This window comes from Sinohyriopsis cumingii, chromosome 7 (assembly GCF_028554795.1).
Source record: "Sinohyriopsis cumingii isolate HCF-2022 chromosome 7, ASM2855479v2, whole genome shotgun sequence".
In the NCBI taxonomy this organism is placed as follows: Eukaryota; Metazoa; Mollusca; class Bivalvia; order Unionida; family Unionidae; genus Sinohyriopsis; species Sinohyriopsis cumingii.
This window is the reverse complement of record NC_142967.1, coordinates 7,923,371-7,942,307: the sequence shown is the minus strand read 5'-3', so window position 1 is coordinate 7,942,307 and position 18,937 is coordinate 7,923,371. Positions and strand designations below refer to the sequence as shown.

Here is an 18,937-nt window from a genome sequence, read left to right as displayed (position 1 = left end):
TGACACAATGTAGTACCAACTAGACATTTAAAAAGTCTTTTGGTTAAAACACAACATTAATACAACCAATCACGCTGAAGTAGCGATTATGTCCTTTTCATTTACAAACAACTAGTCATCCTATTAAGTATTTCAGTGAAACCCCCATGCTGTTATAACCACTGAAGTCTTATAGTGAAACCCCATGCTGTTATGACCACTGAAATCTTTCAGTGAAACCCCATGCTGTTATGACATTTGAAGTTTTTCAGTGAAACCCCCATGCTGTTATGACCATTGAAATCTTTCAGTGAAACCCCATGCTGTTATGACCACTGAAGTCTTTCAGTGAAACCCCATGCTGTTATGACCACTGAAGTCTTTCAGTGAAACCCCCATGCTGTTATAACCATTGAAGTCTTTCAGTGAAACCCCCATGCCGTTATGACCATTGAAGTCTTTCAGTGAAACCCCCATGCTGTTATGACCACTGAAGTCTTTCAGTGAAACCCCCATGCTGTTATGACCATTGATTCAGGAGAAATAGTGATAACAAGATTTTCAAAATGGCCACTGTAGCACGCATACTGACTCTCTGAACAGTACCATTAGAACAATCTGAATGCGAAATGAAAACCACATGTTGATATGATCATCAATTCAGGATGATCAGCAATAACATTTTCAAAATAGCCACTGTGGCAGCCATATTGTACATCAGATCAGCACCATTTTTATTCAGAACCAATCAGACATCACAAGAAGTCTTTTAGTGAAAACCTCATGTCGATATGATCATCCCTTTAGGAGCAGCAACTGTGGTAGCATTACTGGACATCTGAGACCGTTTTCATTTAGTACCAACTATTCATCATAAGAAGTCTTCTGGTCAAAAACCCCACGTCAATACGTCTTGTCATCCAGGAGGACGTCACAGATCACTGCCATCTCACCTCTGTCTGCGTGGGTTCAAGTCTCGGGCTCAGCAAATGTGTATATGTGAGAAAGCTTGCTGGTAGCTTCTTGTGGGTTGGTGGTTCCTTCCGGGGTTTTCTCGGGTTCTTCCTCCACTATTAATACTGGCCGCCATGTATAGCCTATCTTGTGCTGAAAAATGGCGTTAAACCCTATAACAACAACATTCAGGAGGAGTAGCAATAACAAAAATTTGCGAGATGGCCACTGTGTCTGCCATATTGAATGTCAGATGCCACCATTTTCATTTAAGACCAATTAGACATGATAATTCTTTTACTGACAACCTCATAATTAGACATGATAATTCTTTTACTGACAACCTCATAATTAGACATGATAATTCTTTTACTGACAACCTCATGCTGATATGATTCAGGAGGAGTAGCAAAAGGAAAATTCAAGATGGCCACTGTAATGGCCACATTTGATGTCTGAGTGGTGCTTTTTCATTTAGACCACAGGATGGCTGTGTGTGTAAAATTTCATGGCAACTATAAAATTAGTTTTGAAGTAGTGATAAAACTAGTGCTAAGAAATAGATGTGCTAACAGACTGATGAATGATTGATTGATGACAGATAATGGACTAGAAATCATCCAATAAGATCATATGACCAGCAAAGCTAGTAAAAGCAAAACTGATTTCATTTCTGGTCTTATTCAAGTATATTTGTTTGCACAAACGCTTACTTTAAAGTAAATGAATATGCAAAAATATGTTCATGTTTAAGTTTGAAACTCACACAGACAAGCCAATTGTAGGCTGGACCCAACCAAAATCCCACTCCCCCCAAAGTCTAAGACCCATCAGAAATTTATTTGTTTAGTCCCTGGATGTAGCCATACTGTTGTGATGTACTGGTGTTGCCACACATTACAGATCAATTGTTATGCCAGGCATACATGTTCTCAGGGTCAAATACATGAATTTTTCAAAGTCTGACAATGATTGGCATGAACCTAATTTGTTGAAGGTCCATAATGACTTTCAGGGGCAAGCACAATTTGAAAGTGAAGAAACTGCTTTGTGATCACAGCATCAATGGGCGTGATGAAATAGCCCAACTAGCTCTGAAACTAAAAATCATTAATGGGCAAATTAAATTTATTGGAAGCACCCCAATTTAATAAAAGAAAATGAACAAAAATTTAATTCAATGATACTGTTTTTCCAAACTCTACCATTGTAGGTCAAATATGGAATACCACCAAATTGCATAGTAAACCGAAGTGTGTGGCAGAGGCAGAAAACTCCATATGTACAAGTTCAAAATGCAAATTGGGTCTGCAAAGGGAATGAACTTGTGGACTTTATAGTGTCTTATTCATTATCTATCCAGATTTAAGTTTTATTGATCTCATAAAACTCGCATCTAGGCCAGGACCATTATATTCTGAGAAAAAAAGGCTGGTTTCAGCCCGAGTTTATTGATTGCATAAAATCTTAATCAACGACAGCAAAACATGTCTGAAACCCTGATAACTAATGCCCATAAAACATGTCTGAAACTCTGATAACTAATGCCCATAAAACATGTCTGAAACTCTGATAACTAATGCCCATAAAACATGTCTGAAACCCTGATAACTAATGCCCATAATAAGAGATTCAAAAGATTGCTCACCTGGATGCCATCTGCCTTAAAGCCAAATGCAAGAGCCGTTAGCCAAGAAGTCTTGGTTAGGATGATGTCTTAAAGCCAAATGCAAGAGCCATTAGCCAAGAAGTCTTGGTTAGGATGATGATTTCTGACACTGAATGGTTTTTAAAAATTGTGGAAATGGCAGTTATATATTGGATGGTGGATTAGTACCATTTATGCCAATCTGAAGTTTTATGCTATTTTACTAATAAAGGCCATATTGAATAATCAATCAGCATCTTTTGTATTAAACTGAAAGGCATTATGCTAGGGTACTTTCTGTCAAATATGGTTTAATTATGTTAAGCAGCTTTTGAGAAATCATTTGAAGTTGGGTTTTTTTTAGTAATGTCTGGGAATTGTATAAATCCATTTGTTATTTATTAAATACATGTACATGGGTTTCGTTTTTTTGTGTACAATGATACCCAAGGGTGATTTATGCATATTGTACATTATTTTGAAATAATGAGTTTGGTTCATCCTATGCCACATGTGCAAAGTGCTTTCGATGGGAAAAAACCAATTTTCATAAAGCGCACAAACGATGTAGGGCTACATTGTCTGTGTTTAAATGCCTCAACATAGGACAAAATCTTTACGGAATGTCTTGTCAGTGAGCAATCTACTTAAGGACTTGCGCATCTTTAGCTGCAGAGGCATGTGAGTTATTTATTAATATCTTATGTATATTATAGGTTATAACTATTGTACTACTATGTTTATTTTGTTGTTGTTGTTGTTGTGGGGTTTAATGAGAATTATTCAGCACACTACAGGCTATGCATGGCAGCCAGTATTAATGGTGGAGGAAGAACCAGAGAAAACCACGGGAAGAACCACCAACACACCAGAAGCTACTGGCAAGCATTCTCACATACCCACATTGGTGGAATCCTAGACTCAAACCCATGCAGACAGGTGAGATGGCAGTGATCCGTAACAGAGAGCGCTTTAGACCACTCGGGGACCCTTATTTTTTGTACATTTTCTATGTAGCTCCAGCTTGCGTAGTATAATACAAGTATTTTCTATTCTTGTATGTGATTTAACAGGAGATCTATATTAGCAATAAAGTTGCATTTTATTAAGAGACGTTTAGTACCACATGATTCTTATTGGACACAGGTAGGTTCACTTCTGAATCTATTATATGCACATGTCATTCTTAGTACACAGTGTTAAATTTATTTTCAGCTGATCAGAGCTGACCATGGCAGCTGTGGAACTGACCATGGTAGTTAGGGTTGACGGGGTACCCGCTGTAGAGCTGACCACAGAAGTTGACCATGATGGTTGTGGTGCTGGCAATAGCGACTGTGGAGCTGGTTGAATGGCAGCCGTGCAGCTGATTGAACAGTGTGTTGCTTTTTGAGCAGCAGGTGATTGGGCATTGCTGACTGATTGGTGGGCGCTGATTGCTTGATTGACCAAGGAATTGAATGGTGGTCAGTGACTACTGGTACCTGTAATGCTGACTGCTTGATTGACCAGTGTTACTGGAAGCCAAGTATTCTAGTGACCGAGTGTTTTGTATAACTCCATACATGTAATCTTTTAGCTGGGGGCTAATTTTGGGGTTTGTTATACCCAGTGTTCTGGGACTGTAAAGATATTTTGTATGATATCTGTCCCATTGTTTCATCATTTTACTATTTGAGTAAAGTAAATAATTTTTACTATTTGAGTAAAACACACCATTCTTTTCGTTGTGTGATATTACTGTGAATCATTTTTACTATTTGAGTAAAACATATAATTCTTTTCATCATGTGAAATTACTGTGAATCATTAGCCTTTGTATTTGTATTATGTAAGGTCATTTACTTCTATGTTACATTATTAGGTTCATGCGGATCGTGTTAATTTTTTTCAATATTTGGATCTTATACACGCACATATTAATCATAATTCTTTTTTTCATTTGAGTTATTCATCAATAAACATTGTATTAGCATCACCATAAAAAGTGTTCCGTTATAAAATCCGAAATCCAACCTGGTTATGGCAAATCAGAATCATTTAACAGACCTGAAAGATCTTTATGCCCCCATGCTTTCTGTCAAATTCTGTTGTATTCTCTGAGAAAGCTCGCCAGTAGCTTCTTATGGGTCGCCAGTAGCTTCTTATGGGTCGGTGGTTCTTCCTGGGGTTTTCCCAGGTTCTTCCTCCACCATTAATACTGGCCGCCAAGCATAGCCTATTGTGTGCTGAAATATGGCGTTAAACCCCACAACAACAACAACTGTTGTATTCTCAATGATGGTTTCTGTGAAACTGAACAAAGGGTTGTCTAAAAATGACATCCATATCTGATGGTGCATAGGCAGGTGAACTAAAAGTGTCTACAGCTATTATTTAAACTGACATGGATGATAGAAATCTTAATTATATAACAATGAGTGTCGAGTGTATTTTTCAAGGTGAATGCATTTTTCTGGGTTTTTAAATCCATTTTAAAGAAGTTCACCAAATAAAAACCATGCCATTTCTAGATTTTAAAAAATGACCGTATAAAAATAAAAAGAATGTCCCTTCCCATGATCTTAAGAGACCCAAGCGGACCTGATATGCTCATATGGCATATATTGATTTAAAATGCAACCAATAAGGGCAGTTCCTAGGGTTGACCTGATATATCTCACATGGCATATATTGATTTAAAATGCAACCAATAAGGGCAGTTCCTAGGGTTGACCTGACATAGCTCACATGGCATATATTGATTTAAAATGCAACCAATCAGGGCAGTTCCTAGGGTTGACCTGATATAGCTCATAAGGCATATATTGATTTAAAATGCAACCAATAAGGGCAGTTCCTAGGGTTGAGAAACTCCTTTGTCAGGCAAATGGTGGCATTTGGCATCCTTTTTAACTGTACTTTTACTCTGAGTGCCATCAGTTGAACTAGATGGTGCACTGAATGTGAAATGTGTTCATCGTAACACTCTACATATTAAATTTGGTCTGATATGGTAAGGTAGGTTTAGAGACAAAATTATTCTATGATAGTTTTTCAAAATATTAATAACAACAGCCAGACCTGGTGGAAGATAAGTAGTATCTGTAGGTTTTCCTGTTGCTATGGAAGCCAAATAATATCCAGGAATTTACACCAGATGCAACTTAGACAGAATATGTTCTAAGAAACTTTCAAACAGTCTAGGCAGTTTGAAGAAGTAAAAATTATGCTTTCTGTATGTTACCAAGGAAGCTACACTTGTTAGGGGAGCAATCATAAAGACAATTTTGACATTTTAGCATTCCCTTAGCAGACCTGCCAACCCTGATGAGACCATCTCAGTAAGGCAGTCAATTTATTCCCCGTAAGTTTGATCAGTTTTCAGTAAGGTATAACAAAATATCATAAACTGCTATTGTAGTGCTGGAAAACATATTTAGAAGTTTGGTATGTTATTTATATTTCACATGACAATGGCAATCATATCTCCCACAACCAGACATACTCCAATTGACACACGATGTCCAATAAACATAATTGTATCCCTTCCTGCTTTTATTCACAAGAATATGAATATTCTTTCTATTTTTCTGTGCTGATTAACACTTTTTAAGAGGCTTATTTTCCCTTTTGTCTTAAACATGCATTGCATGCTTGATGCCGTTTAAAATATTCTATAATCAACAGTTTGATCACGCAGATGCTTTGCATGAAAAAATATGTGCAGTTTAAAGTGTCTGAGGTACTGTTGTCAAGTTAGTCAGGTTCCCTGACAAACTCCACTAATTCTGATAAGAAACCTGGATCCAAATGAAACAGGTGAACCAGTTATCCTGATTTTTTGGCAACAATTAATATTTCTGTAGTTTTTGTTTTTGTTCTGTAAGTCTTTATTTTATGAGTAATTTTCATAAGACTAAAGGCAAATCATAAGGGTTGGCAGGTCCGCCTAAGACATGCCCTGATCAATTTTGATTGAAATTAACATAGCCATTTTAGAGAAGTTGCAAACAGGTTTTCCACCCAGTTACAATGAATACATCACCATTCCAAAGAAGACAAAATTTGATATAGCATATTCTATCAAACATTCCTGTTAAGTCTGATAAAAAAAACAACTGATTCAGCCATTCTCATCCGGTTGCTAAGACAGCCACAGAGTTGCTAAGAGAGCCATCATAAACACAACTTTGATAATGCTTGTCCTAAGAAACATTCTAATTGGGTTTTATAAAAACTGACTCAGACATTCTGTAGAAGTTTAAACAAATAGGTTTTTAAAATGGTTGCTATGGAAGCAATGCCAATGCTAGGGAGCCATCCTGGACAAATCATAAGATTTAACACTCCCATGTTGCCAACAGATGGCATCTCCCCCAAGCCAAATGTTTGCTCCTGCAAGTATCCTAATAAGGTATGTATGCAGTTGATCCAAATACCATGTTACATTTTGATTAGTAACTCTGTAGAACAAACAGAGGTGGTTAACACCTGTGACTTTGATGTTCACTCATAACATTTCACACTGTCAACTTAGCATCAGTACTATCAAATGTTGATTTAAGACAAGGATGCAACACTGTCCTCTACTTTGTGTTTCCTGGTCTTTACTCTAAAAATTGACAATGAAGTACTGATGAAAGCTGATGCCTCTTCAATCAATGACCATACCAGTTCTTGTCATTTATATGATTTGTTCTAACTGGGGTTTCTTCTCAACAACTGACAGTTGACTAACAGAGCTTTAAATGGAACATAATCTCGGTGTTTATGACTTAACTGCACAAACTGCATCTCCCTACTTCAAGAGAAGTTATAACAAGTCTTGTTTTTATTATCTAAAAATGCAGATTTCTCATCTAACACATGGTTTATCATATTTGGATTGCAAGAAGAAATGCAGTCGGGTGAATTTCTTTTTGGTGATGAAGTGACTCCTAGACAAGTAAATCTCAAATCATCATGGTCACTGAACATACAACCAAATAAGCAGTTACTGGAGGTCTCAAGCAGTATTATATCAAACAGTGCTGAGGACAAAAAGCAACATTATATCAAACAGTGCTGAGGACAAAAAGCAACATTATATCAAACAGTGCTGAAGACAAAAAGCAACATTATATCAAACAGTGCTGAAGACAAAAAGCAACATTATATCAAACAGTGCTGAAGACAAAAAGCAACATTATATCAAACAGTGCTGAGGACAAAAAGCAACATTATAGCAAACAGTGCTGAAGACAAAAAGCAACATTATATCAAACAGTGCTGAAGACAAAAAGCAACATTATATCAAACAGTGCTGAGGACAAAAAGCAACATTATATCAAACAGTGCTGAAGACAAAAAGCAACATTATATCAAACAGTGTTGAGGACAAAAAGCAACATTACATCAAACAGTACTGAGGACAAAAAGCAACATTATATCAAACAGTGCTGAAGACAAATAGCAACAATTTATCAATCAGTGCTGAAGACAAATAGCAACAATTTATCAATCAGTGCTGAGGACAAAAAGCAACATTATATCAAACAGTGCTGAAGACAAATAGCAACAATTTATCAATCAGTGCTGAGGACAAAAAGCAACATTACATCAAACAGTGCTGAAGACATAAAGCAACATTATATCAAACAGTGCTGAAGACATAAAACAACATTATATCAAACAGTGCTGAAGACAAAAAGCAACATTATATCAAACAGTGCTGAAGACATAAAGCAACATTATATCAAACAGTGCTGAAGACAAAAAGCAACATTATATCAAACAGTGCTGAAGACATAAAGCAACATTATATCAAACAGTGCTGAAGACATAAAACAACATTATATCAAACAGTGCTGAGGACAAAAAGCAACATTATATCAAACAGCGCTGAAGACATAAAGCAACATTATATCAAACAGTGCTGAAGACATAAAGCAACATTATATCAAACAGTGCTGAAGACATAAAACAACATTTTATCAAACAGTGCTGAAGACATAAAGCAACATTATATCAAACAGTGCTGAAGACAAATAGCAACAATTTATCAATCAGTGCTGAGGACAAAAAGCAACATTATATCGAACAGTGCTGGAGACAAAAAGAAACAATTTATCAATCAGTGCTGAGGACAAAAAGCAACGTTATATCAAACAGTGCTGAAGATAAAAAGTAACATTTTATCCAACAGTGCTGAGGACAAGTTTTGAGGCTGCAATGTACACAATTATAACTAACATTTTTCAGCCTGGTATGTACAGTCCTTTATTCCCAAACATTCCTGATGATGACAAACATTACAGGTGTTATATAACACTCCAGGTGTGTTGTACGTCTTTGCTTTATCACAATAACCTCTGGAATTTAAGAGACTGGTGACAGTCCATTATTTGGTTCTAGTGCAAATGATTATTCCATGAGGAAGCTGTGTAAAGATAACATGTACACTGGAAGTAAAATACTTTTCTTTACTGTTATCAAAGCTATAACACAGAAGACCTGGCATTGTGACATACTTTAAGTATAAAATATTTAACTCCTCAAGAAACGATACAAAATCTCAAGCAAAACTTCTAAGGCAACAGGCTCAGAATTCAACAAGATTTCCTTAAATGGTATATTATATGCCCCCATATCAAGAAGTTTTTCCACAAAATCAACTGCTGTCTTCCTTGTCTAATAAGCTGATTAAACAATTCTGTCACAACATATGGTACAAAATCCAAATAAATTTGTGGAAATAAATTTTTCTACCAGTGTCCTGACACTAGGTGATACTCTCTGAACCCAAGATAAATAGTTGTCTACCTTGTTTCAAATTCACGCTAACCCAAAAATGCGTTCATAGTAGGTGATAAAGAACTCAAGATATTGTGTGGAAATAATCTTTGAGTGTTTGTGACCTTGACCTTTGTCATCAAATTCAAATGGTGTCTTTCTTATATAAAAATCAAGTCATTTACAAAATCTGCTCAACATATCTTAAAAAATCTTAAAAATGTTATTGTATAGAAACAATTTTCCTTCTTACAGTCATTGTGACATAGACATGTGACCTTTTGAGCCAAATCAATAAATTTCTTTCTTGACCCAAATGCAAACTTTTCACAAAGTTTGGTAAGAGTACATGGTGGAGAACTAAAGTTATTGCATGGAAACAAAAACAGTAACAGACAGATGGGTAGGCAACATCATAACATGATCTGTTATGCCTTATGGTGGACATATAAAAAGACATCTATTTAAAACTCATTTATGTATTTCTTCTAAGCATATTACAACTACAAAGATTGATGATGACAAAGTTAACAAACCTCTGGAAAAAAATGTCTTACCATGACAACAGCACATCAGAAAACGTCTCCACACTGCAGAATAATGCAAACACAATCCAGTACATCATCCATTTCACCTGTCAAGAAAAAAAACAAAAACAAAAACCAAAAATAAAAACAAGGCATCAGTTACAGTTCTTCTACAAATCGGCAGTGCAGTGACAAGTTAATCTTGAAATGAAGCAATTGAAAAATAATGAAACAATGCAGTCCTGGGTCTGAGCAGTTTTTTTAAAAGAATAGTCAGAAGAATGATCAGCAAATACTTCGATATGCTACAGCAGATCAGGATCTTTGCATCCTTGCAGTTTGACTCGACTTATAAGTGAGTATAGACAGTTTTGCATGAGGTGCTTAAATGTAAACATTCATTCTTCCAGGAGGAGTAGTCATAACTAGATTGTTGAGCTGGCAACTATGTTTGTCATGTTGATGTTCACATGTACACATGTCTGTATGTAGTAGCATTTTATGGCAATCAATAATGGCCAAATGATGTATATATTCAGGACCTGTTGGCGTGTTGAGAGAATGCTGAATGACACCTAGGTTTCATACTAACTGCGTGTGAATTTAATGTTGGTGTTGCTTATACTAATTGTCATCATTCATCTGCAGCTTGTTACATACATGTCATCCATGACTTCACATTAGAAATGCACCTCTCTATGACTTGGATGGTAGCATCAACTTCAGTTGATTGACTAGATTTGTATATTTGCATGTCATCATCATAAAACTGGTGAGACACTGGATGATGACCTATGACACATGTGTACACGTGTACATCATGAAGAGAATGGGTCCAAGAAGTGAACCCTGTGGAACTCCAAAACATAGATGAACTGGGCTGGAATGTTTGCCATTTACGAACACAATTTGCGTCCTTTCAACTAAGTATGACCTGATCCACAGTAAGGCTGTATCATATACATGCTGGAGACAGTGAAGTAATATATCTTGGTCTGTTGTGTCAAATGCAGCAGGTAAGTCAGGGAGGGTAAGGACTATCCAAAGGAGTGAGGTCATTACTTTCTTAAGAGCAGTTTCAGACTGTGTTGAGAGCAATATATGGACTGTAAATTGCTAAAAAGACTATTTAAATTGAGATGAGATACAAGTTTGGACAGAACAACGTTTTATAAGATATTTTTTAAATAATGTTAGTTCAGAAACAAAGTGGTAGTTTCTTAATTGTTATGGTCAAGCACTGGTTTCTTCAACAGTGGATTTACAAAGCCAGTTTGGATGTGCGAGACATTGGTTAGTGAAGGCAATAATGAATCTAAGCACACTCGAGCAGCAGTGATGTTGGTATTGGATCAAGTTCACTTGACTTTGGAGAGCTTTTCTTCAGAACTATATGCACAAATGCTGTTAATGGTTGCCTTTACAATTCTTTGTCACAACTATGTAGTGATAAGTCAATTGTAATTGTACTGTCAAGTTGATCTCTAATGGTCTGCACTTTGTCACAATTTGCAAACAAGTTCAGAAGGTCACCTGGAAAGAAGGTTGTTGGAAGTTAAAGTATACACCTGTTGTTGGAAGTTAAATTATACACCTGTTGTTGGAAGTTAAAGTATACACCTGTTCTTTGACATTAGCCTGTTATTAATACTTTGTTTAAGTGTTCTTTGCAGCTGGAACTTTCAGTGATCTCAGATCTGAAGTAGGTTGATTTCACAGTATGAACTATGTGACATTTTCTTAGCAGCTTCATAGCTTTCTCTATGAATAGTAAGATCCTATGAAAGCCAAAGCCTTTTAGCCTTATGGCATTCTCTGTTAGCAGTATGAAGCTGGTAACTAACACTACTATACTATGGAAATTGCTTTTGAATGGATACTGGTTACTGGGGCATGTTTGTCAAGCAATGAATGCAAGCACTGTTCAGTTGTGGGATGAAGCAAAGGATTTGGGTTTGCATGGATATCATGCATTAGCAGGGTTGGTTTATCATATAGGTTTCTCAGTCAAAGAGGATTAGAGACTGATATATCAATATGCAAGATCATGGGACACCAATGAAGACTGCTGAATATTATGTGATTTGTGATTTGTGATTTTGATTTTTAATGTAGCTTTAAAAAATTTTCAGTCATATCACTACGATGTCTGCAATGTGGCAGTTTATAGTGATGTCTAGCACTGGGGCATCATGCCGCAGACATGTAGCATGATGTCCCACCCAGTCACATTATCCTGACACCAGGCCAACCAGTCCTAACACTAACCTCTTAATGCTGAACACCAAGTGAGGCAGCTGTTAGTACCATTTTTGTAAGTCTTTGGTATGACTCGACTGTGGATCGAACCCACGACCTCCCGCATCCGAGGCGGACGCTCTAACCACTAGGCCACCGGAGCGGTATGCTGAATATTATTGTCAGGTCTATGAATGTGACCATTTTTATGGGAGTGTTGGCCAAATGACTGATTTCAAAAATGTAAATGGAGTTTTTATGTGTATGGGTTTCCAGGACTGCGCAAGTGAAAGCTGAAATCTCCAAGAATAATCATTAAGCCATTCAACGAACTCCCATATTCCTCCAAAAATTGATTCAATCAGGAGGGTGGTAGAGATAGAACAAAATGACCTGATCTTTCTTAAATGTTGAGGATAGCTTGTACCAGTTCAAACAATATATTTTCAAAATTGAAGGTTACAGTGTGATTAAGATGGTGCTGTATGGAGTTCTTTGTGATGACAACAATTCTTCATCCACAGGAGTAATGAGGTAAAACCTTGATGGAGTAACCAGGGAGTGTTTGATCCATTCCATGCACTTTTGTTCATTGCTTTTTTTTTTAAACCATGTTTCTGTCAGGAAAGAGATATCAATACCCTAACTAGTTCAGATCATTACATACAGGATTGATTTATATAAAGATCAACTGTAAAATATGTACAGATTAGTACATACAGGATTGATTCATATAAAGATCAACTATAACATATATACAGATCAGTACATCTAGGATTGATTCATATAAAGATCAACTATAAAATATGTACAGATCAGAACATACAGGATTGACTTATATAAAGATCAACTATAAAATATGTACAGATCAGTACATACAGGATTGATTCATATAAAGATCAACTATAAAATATGCACAGATTAGTACATACAGGATTGTTTTATATAAAGATCAACTATAAAATATGTACAGATCAGTACATACAGGATTGATTCATATAAAGATCAACTATAAAATATGTACAGATCAGTACATACAGGATTGATTCATATAAAGATCAACTATAAAATATGCACAGATTAGTACATAGTACATACAGGATTCACATAAAATTCAGTAGTTAACTGTGTAAGCCAATACCGGTTTGTACACGAAGGGATATTGAGTTAAAGATGAGTAGTAATGAATTACACAAAATCATATAAACGATTGTTTCTATGCTTCTAAAAACCATTGGATGAGCCGGCTTACCTGTAATAGGGTGGAATGGAATTCCAAAAGTTGATTCCAGAAAAAGCAAAACATTTTTCTGAATGAAACTCAAATTTGGTTTAGGTAAATATAAGTTGTTGCAAGGTATGGATCATAGTCCATACACACATGTATACTTCCATAAATTTAAAATTACATGTACTTTAAGGTGATCAGGAGCCACACATGTAATGATCTGTAGATCTGTAAACATTTATGAAGAAAAGTTCTCTGCTGACACCAAAGCCATAGAAGGGTGAAAAGGATTTGTTGGTGTGTTTATATCAGTATCAAAAACAATCCTAGCTGCTCTCTTTTGAAATTTCACTCCTCTATTTTGATAATCTGTGCTACACAGCCAAACACTATGCTGACATGCTGTATTGGAAAATACCATCAAGTTCACATGTGTATCAATAATGTACATGTCAGACTCTATCATGAATTTATATGTGGCACTGGTGTATAGTTTCACCAATAATAATAATAATAATAATAATAATAAACAATAATAATATCTTCTGTGCAACATATTTGGTAAAAAAAGCTAAAAGGTGACCTTATGGACAAAGGCCAGGTTTGCCTTTTTCTCAGGTTGTCTCTCTCACACACACACTCTTCCAAAATAAGCTCTATGTTCATTAACATAATCTAATGCAAAAATATACACAACAACAACATAATGACTACTCCCTTCAATAGCCCTATGATATGGAAAACCAATCTGATCGAACAAGCAATGTGAGAGGCCTGTAAACACTGAGGTTATACCAGTCCACATTCATCATTGACATGCAAGATCTCCTTACAAAGAGCATAGCATTAGGAAGGGGTTTTCTCAAAAGCTTTTAAGTCATAACTATGTATCATTCAGTATGTTACTACATGAAAACAATGGAATGGGTATATTAATATAAATAACACAGATGCCATGTGAGAAGATTGCTCAATGTTTCTGCTTTTCAAAGACTCGTGGCATAACAATATACTGAATACATTGGTATATATTGGTACTCTACCAAACTGCAATTCATACAAGTACAAAATGCATCTGTACCTGTGTTTTAACCTTAACTTTCTATTAGTTAGACTTGCTAAGGAACTATCTTTGTTTAAGCTTTAAGGAGTTTACAGGTGTTACCATTATCAATTATGCTATATACCTTTCACAGAAATATATTTGTACTGTATCTTGTACTTTATATCCATCCATCCATCCATCTGTCCATACATCCATCCATCTATCCATACATCTATCTGTCCATCTATCCTTACATACGCATATACATGGGTACATATGTACGTTCATACATGCATACACACGCATATCAAAATCTCCCAAAATGAAATGAAAATTCAAAAAGTCTTCAACAAATCAGCATCTCTTCTTTTAAAAGAGAAAAGAGAAATTCAATGCAATTTCAAGTCAGTTGGAAAATGGAGAGATGAAGTTGGAGCTGCCACTGCAAAACCCCATGGTACTACCTCAAGCCAGTTATCACCTTATAAAGCCCTAATATTTAGTGCAGAAATCAGAGCCATTCTTAAAGCTTTGAAATAATCTGCCTCCCCCCAATGACGTTACCACATACCTATTTCTTATATGTACCTGACTTTTTTTTTCTAGATGAAAATACCCTATCATATGATGAGAATTCATCCTCCCCATGGGTGAACCAAAACACTCATAATCCAAACCGGAGATATTTAGATTATGTGCATTGTTCTTTATTTTTTCTCATCATTGTGGAGTGGAAGAAGGGAATCCAGCAACGGCACCATGTAAGCATAACATTAAAATAGTTTACCCCCTCCCCAAAATTTACATTTTTAAATATCAGTAATACAACACCTGCTGCTATTGCGTAGCCCAATATATCAGTTTGGTGGAGGCTGATGATCCCGTAGAACAGAAGCCCACTTTTGGCTATAAGAATTGGACCCAATGAAAATAAGCCCTCACTTTGCGTAGCCAACGAGTGAAGATTGCATTTAGGCACTGGAGAACAAAGTCTTTGCAACTTGAAATACCTTTTGAAAAATTGAGCATTGTTTATCTTTGAAAAGGAAGACAATCAGCCACAGTGCTCTGAGAGGCACAGCTAGGACTGATGTTTTTACTACTGCATAAATCCATAAGGATCTGCCACATGGCATCACAGACCTTATCATCTCCTTGACTGAATAATGCACATGTTAAAAAAACAAGGGTAATATCATGGGATAGCCCACCAGCACGATGAGAAAACCACTGTAACATAATCATTCAGGCCACAGATTGGCTATCAAAAGGAGCTGATCAACAGAGTTCCTTACTTGTGAAATACTACAGGGATGATTCTGAAGGATGTGAAGGCATCCTGCTTTAGGCTCAAAGTGTCTACTGCCCAAGTCAAATGGATGGAGACGGGGGTGTAGTATGAAAGTAGTAGTTTTGCCTTTGCTTTGTCCTTTTTTTTCTCCTGACACACATCCTAGCCTCAACCTTTATCAATTTTAATTTTCCAAGCATGTGACCAGATGTGGTTGTATATGGCGCCAATTAATGCACACTGTGAGCCCAACAAAATGAATGAATTTCTGTGGCAGCTAATGTGTTTTCAATCAATAAATATACTTACTGCACAGAGGTTATGTAATTTGTTTTACAATAGCATGTGCTGGCATGCTTGAATAGTTTGTACTAAAGAAATGCTGCAATGGTTTATATACAAATGTCAAGCAACAGTCAGGCAATTAATTCCAAAAACATTCTGAACCTATTGAGGTCTCTAACCATGAGAATTGGATATCAAAAGTGTTGTGGGTAAACTGAGATCACTGTATTGCTTGAATGCATCATACAGATTTATTAAAGAAGCAAAAAAATGTTATATGCATTCTCAGAAACACATCCAAAATGGACTGATTAATTGTTTAACCTGGTAGTGACCTTAGAAATGGAATAAAACAAAGATGGGTAGATTTCTGAGGCAAATAAAGTAAAAATAATCTGCAGATTATTGTGCATATAAAAGTGCTGTTCTAAAAGAAAAATAACTTGCCCCAATGCGGCTGAATGGAGTGATGTTTTTGATAAGGTCAGTGATGCGGATACCCAAGAGCTGCCTAAGCAAACAAATGCTTCTGGTTCATTAATATAGGTATGGCACCTAAACTCACTACTTATCAGTGGATATAAGAAAGGTTTTATCAGGTATGGCACCTAAACTCGTTACTTATCAGTGGATATAAGAAAGGTTTTATGTGGACGCAGAAATTGAGCAGCGCAAGCATCAACAATCTATTTTTAGGCCCTATTAGCAAAAGCAATAATACGGCAAAAATGACTGAGGTAATTTATCAATGCACTAAGAAATCTGATGTTAAAGTGTGGTCCATATGCCTCTGAAGAAAAAGATTGCAAACATGAACTGTACTGGAATGTCTTTGAGACCAATAAATTTACAAACACAGCAAATACGATCCAATCAAAGAAACATTTAATGGGTGTATAACGATGCACTAAAGTGAGTTTATCGTAGCTTGGAATCACTTATGTTGTTTGGTCATTGTGCTGTTGCAGCTGATACTGTTAAAACAAATCCTGGTGGCCGTTATCTACCTGTTTTAAAAATGCCTGGTGGCCGTTATGTACCGGTTTTAGAAATGCCTGGTGGCCGTTATGTACCGGTTTTAAAAATGTGCAATTCCTCTAGGACAAATGCTTGGCTGGGACGTTTTGGTCCACCTGGAGTACCAATCCATTTCAAAATTGTAAATACATCTACGGACCTTACCAGGTCAGTTGCAGGATGTTGTGCATCTAAATACCACAACAAACTCCAAATGGCTGTAATGGTGCTGGTTGTGAAATCATTTTCTCAGTAGCAGTGAGAGTCTTTTGATGAACTAAATTGGCTGATTTTAATCTAGTCATGCATATAACTTCATTGTTCAATGCTTCTTTGACAAATGTAAGAAGTGTCACCCATCCGATAGACTGTTCTGGAGTTGCTGTGGCCTCATCAACAATCCTGTGCATACTGATGATCAACAGTGCAATCTAATTGTTACACAATAGCTTAGTCACGATGTAAACCAACATGTCAGACATGTACTTGCACATGGTGTTTAGTCAATATCACAGCAACAGATCTGAGAAATTCTTTGCCAGGATCCAGTTGTAACAATTTTGGCCATGTGTGAGGTCCGCTTGCATAAATACGTTCTAGTGCATCTGTGACACTTGCAGAATCTTTTGAGGTCAATGGCTCAGCTTTTTTGTATCAGCTGGCCACATTGACCATGATTAACATGTACATGTATATGCATAATTTACCTCGTTGATCACGGACATGATCATGTGGAAGAAATAGCACATTTGCCTGATGAACCTCATTTGGTGTTTGGACTGTAATATTCAATGGCATCATGCAAAAGAAAATTTGAGGATGATTTTGGTAACAATAATGATTTTTCCATCATTGACTTTCTGCACAAGGAACACCTAAACCATCCAAGCATGGTGACGGAACTGTGTTTCCAAACTCAGTCTAATCATTGCCCTGTAGGATCTGGAAAAACTGTTGCTGAATATGGTTTTATAATGGTTAATATTGGATCAGTTTTACTTGACTGCATCGCTGGCTCATAACAAACCATATTAAGACATTTTAAAAGATACTCAAAAAGCAATGACAAGTAGTAACACCACCACCACCATCCATTTCTTTTCCATCACTGATGAAGCACCTACTACAAATGATTTGGATGCAAACAAAAACAGTCATGTTGGGTGTGATGACATGATGTCCAAAAATCAAGTCAATCCCACACAAATATTTTCATGAGGCTGACACAAGAACACTGACATCATCTATTTGACTCAACAATACACACATGTACCCAAAGTAATCTGTGGCAACTGTAACATGCCAATGTTATTTTGTGGCATCTTTGTCCCGTTTGACCCTGAGAGGCAGGTCTATGCAACACAATGTCTGCTGCATGGTAGGCTGATGTAAGAAGGGTCTTGATCCATAACTCCTGATATGCAGCATAAGGGGATTATCTTTGGTAGCAAGCTCAGGAGATGGGGAAGAGTGACTCTTTATCCCTTTAGACTGTTTGGGGGAATATGACCCAAGGTCATATTCCATGAAGACTATTTTTCCCCTCCTGGACAGTTGGTCTGCCAAAACTTTTTTTGTGCCAAGAATGTTGCAAACTCACATGGTAATCCATTCCAAGGCTGTCCAATGAAGGAGATTCCAAACCACTAGGTAGAGAAATTGCAGTTCCAAACCCGACAGAGGTCAGTGGATTCTTGTCATCTTCCACTTTGATAAAGAAGGCATTCATCGTTCCCACTGTGAGCAATAATTATATCAATGGCATGTTATCAAATAAATATGTTTCCTTTCCTACACCAATGAATATGAATATTCCTGTGCTGACTGACTGAACACTGTAAGAAGCTGATTGTCCATTTCAAGTTTAAAATGTTTTTTTTTGTTGGATAACATTTCTAGATAATGCTATGATTGAAAGCAAAAGCTTGATCATGCAGGTGCTTTGCATAAAAACTCAGCAGATTAAAGCAGC

The 18,937-nt window shown here is 36.5% G+C and overlaps 1 protein-coding gene across 2 annotated transcripts in view; it reads right to left on the bottom strand.

The window, feature by feature from the left end:
• The window catches only part of LOC149794702 (receptor expression-enhancing protein 1-like), a 120,978-nt gene that overhangs the window by 79,331 nt on the left and 22,710 nt on the right, over positions 1 to 18,937 (bottom strand). For both annotated transcript variants that reach the window (XM_089964325.1, XM_089964326.1), the window contains exon 3: positions 9,892 to 9,968. In XM_089964325.1, coding sequence (XP_089820451.1) covers positions 9,892 to 9,968 — 77 coding nt within the window. The remainder of the gene's footprint in view (positions 1 to 9,891; positions 9,969 to 18,937) is intronic.